Genomic DNA, 3666 nt, shown 5'->3' with positions numbered 1-3666 from the left:
AACACTCTCATTCTCCTAGAACTCTATTGTAGCTTAATAATACAAGTTTTATATCAAAATATTCAACAAATAATTAATATATACCACTAAAGAACATCAATGAAGTACACATTATGTCATCTCTTTACAATTTAATTTTCTTATTTTCTTATATCAAATAATAGTAATAATGCATTACAATTTTGCACTCATAAACGTAGCCATCTTGTAATTAAATTACAAGTATTACTGAGTGGCTAAGTACTTGCCTCTATTTTAAAAGTAAATCAAATTTAAAATTAGGGTAATACCTTAATTGAAAATTAACTAACATACAAATTCGCCATGCTCTCCACGAGACATTTGCTAAAGAAAAAGAAAACTCCTCATGTCCAATTTCGTGCTATAGAAGACATTTTAAAAAATGATTCAAGAACTTAATAGCTGAGGAAGAATATATTAAAGGCCAAACTAACAAATTTATTCAATTATGCACACTTTGTATTGGAAATCTATATATATGAAGATGCGCATTCTGGATTCGATTGTGTGCCATTTTTTTGCATCAACGTTTCGAATCACACTCTGTGATTCATCATCAGGATATGAATAGCTGGAGGAGAAAAAATGATGAGTTGCAGACCACAGTAGAATATAAGAGGGAGAGCCTAGGTGGGAGGAGGAGATGGACACGGAGAACAAAGAGACAAGGTCATAACAATTTTTAATGTAAAATTTTGCTATATTAAATGTATAAGTAATGTGTTTAAAATAAATAATCTAAAGAGGAAATGAAAAAAGAAGGAGAGAAAAAAAATAAATAAATAATAAAAGGGAAGGCAATATCAAAAAGACTTAAATAAAAAAAAAAAAATAAATAAATAAATAAATAAATAAAAATAAATTAATTAATTAAATAAAAATAATAATAATAATAATAATAATAAATAAATAAATACAAAATTTAAAAAAAGGGAGGAATAACAAAAGAACGAAAGAATAAAAGAGGGAAGTGAAACAAAAGATAAGTTCAAGTGTGTGGGAGGGGAACGAAGAAATGACAGTAAATGAGATGTAGGTTGCAGATAAGAAAATAAAACAAAGAGGGAAAGAAGGAGGGGGAGGGTTCACCACTAAACCCAAACAAAAGCGAAAAAGGAAACAAGCGAAAGAGCAAAAACCCCAAAGCCAAAGAGGAAAATGGAAAACACAAAAAGGAAGAGGCACCACGGTCGGGAGAAGGGGGGGAAGGCTATTGAAGTTTAGCAAGAAGAGGATGCCAAGAAGCACTGATGCGCCAACCGTCATCACGATTAAGGTTGGAAGGGTGATTGTGTATTTCTATTGCCTCCCTGAGCTTTCTTTTGAAAAAATCATCTTCTCGAGAGAGCACCTGAGTGTTCTCAAGACAAATATGATGTTTAGTTGTGAGGGAGTGCTCCGCGAGGGCAGATTTAAGGGTTCGCTCATGGTTAATGTCAGCGCTGTGCTCTTTGATTCTAGTAATAAATGAGCGACCAGTTTCCCCTATGTAGGGGGCACCGCAAGAGCAAGCGATCTTATAGACCCCCGAGTCGAGAAAGATGTCTCTCCGGTCCTTGAGAGGGGGGTAATGATTTCTCAAAATTTGACAAGGCTTGAAAGAGCAACGAATGCCTCTTTTTAGAAGAATCTTAGAGATTTTGTGGGAAATGCCCCCGATGAAAGGAAGGGACGCACTAGGGACAAAAGGACTGAGGGGAGGTTTAGATAAGGAGAGAAAGCGAGACTTGGCTAGGTTGAAAGATTTGGAGATTTGCTTGTTACTGTACCCATTCCAAATGAAGACTTGGCGAAGGTGTGCCAACTCATCATTAAGGTGATCCTCATCACATATGCGATAAGCTCGCATGGCCAGAGTTTTGAGGATACCCACTTTTTGGCTGGGGTGGTGATGGGAGAAAGCATGAAGATAACGATCTGTATGAGTCGATTTGCGATAAACCTTACGAGCTAGTGACCCATCCGACCGCTTGACGAGAAGAATGTCGAGGAAAGGAAGTTGATTGTCAACTTCAATCTCTTTAGTAAAAGAGATGCAATGGACCAAGTTATTAATATGGGCGTGGAATTCTTCTAGCTTGTCAAGGCCATGGGGCCAACAAACATTAGTGTCATCAACATAGCGCTTCCACCACTTAGGTTTAAGAGGGAAGGAGGAAAGGGCAACCTCTTCAAAGTATTCCATATAGAGGTTGGCAATGACGGGGGAAAGAGGTGAGCCCATTGCCACACCATCCACTTGTTCGTAGATAACATCTTGGAAGGAGAAAAAAGTGGATCTTAAGCACATTTCCACAAGGTCAGCAATCTCATTATCAGTTTTCCTTCTGACAATCTCAACGGCATCAGCAATGGGGACCTTAGTGAAGAGTGAGACCACATCAAAGCTAACCAAGATGTCATCCTTGTTAAGCTTTTTGTCTTTGATAAAATCAACAAAGTGGCTAGAGTCTCTAATAAAAGAATTGGTTTTTCCTAAGAGATGGGAAACTAATTTGGCCAGGTGAGAGGCGAGATTATAGGTTGGGGAGCCTATGGTATCCACTATTGGCCTCAAAGGAATGCCCCCCTTGTGAATTTTGGGAACACCATAGATATATGGTATCTATATATATATACAAAGTTAGTAAAAAGTAACAAAACAAAACAAAGAAAAACATGGTAGGAAAAAACTTGAAAACTATATATTATTTTTAAACAATAAAATGCTCTATGTATAGTGAGATTCATTGATTTTTTTATTTAGTTTAAATTTTAAATTTTATAAATGTTTAATATTTAATATTTAATTTTTTAAATAATTCAAAATTATAATAATAATAAAAATAACTTTAAAAATAATAAAAAATTTAATATTTAAATAATATTTTTTGATTCATTTACATTCTTTTTAGTATTTTTTATTTTTTATTATGTTTTTAATGTTTAATTTTAATATTAAAAAAATTGTTACTTGCAAAAATTAAAAATATAATGAAGTCATACTACCTATACTATTAGCCCAAAAAATGTAAATGAAATTAGTTATTAAAAACAACTCATATAAAATAACAACCATAAAATATACAGTAGTAAAATATATGTGAACATTCATAAATCAACATATAAGAGAGTAATTCAAACAACCAATCAAAACATAGAAAACTAACATAGAAAAATTTAGAAGTTAAAAATTTGTCAATTACTTCTCAAAAATCTAATATTTATATAAAAGAAAAGAATGAAATGAAAAATTGAGATATAAGAGACTAATTCAAACAACCAATCAAAACATAGAAAACTAATATAGAAAAATTATAAAGTTAAAAAATTGTCATTTAGTTTTTAAAAACCTAATATTTATATAGAAAAAACAAATGAAATGAATTATAATTGGTGAATTAAAGTTCATTTAATAATCCATTAATGGAAGAAATTCAAAATATGTCACAATAGTACTTAGCGTACCGTATCGGCAAGGACAACCATAAAATAATGCATAGTAAAATATATCTGAAAGTAGTAAAATATTTCTGAACATTCATAAATAGACATATAAGAGACTAATTCAAACAACCAATCAAAATATAGAAAACTAATATAGAAAAATTAAAAAGTTAAAAAATTGTCATTTAGTTTTCAAAAGTCTAATATTTGTATAAAAGA

General features: G+C 31.8%; 1 protein-coding gene across 1 annotated transcript; it reads right to left on the bottom strand.

Moving 5' to 3' along the window:
* Positions 1 to 1231: 1231 nt before the first annotated feature.
* LOC149571315 (uncharacterized) lies at positions 1232 to 2245 on the bottom strand. Its single transcript, XM_089815687.1, has one exon. The coding sequence runs from the start codon at positions 2243 to 2245 to the stop codon at positions 1232 to 1234; it is 1014 nt and encodes a 337-aa protein (XP_089671813.1).
* Positions 2246 to 3666: the final 1421 nt, after the last annotated feature.

This window comes from Cupressus sempervirens, chromosome 2 (assembly GCF_028749045.1).
Source record: "Cupressus sempervirens isolate cs-2001-9-10 chromosome 2, ASM2874904v1, whole genome shotgun sequence".
Taxonomy (NCBI): Eukaryota; Viridiplantae; Streptophyta; class Pinopsida; order Cupressales; family Cupressaceae; genus Cupressus; species Cupressus sempervirens.
The sequence above is the reverse complement of the archived record's forward strand: the minus strand, read 5'-3'. Positions and strand labels throughout refer to the sequence as shown.

Excerpts from the sequence above, each read along its gene's own strand:
- LOC149571315 (XM_089815687.1), bottom strand. The coding sequence starts at position 2,245 with ATGGGCTCACCTCTTTCCCCCGTCATTGCCAACCTCTATATGGAATAC.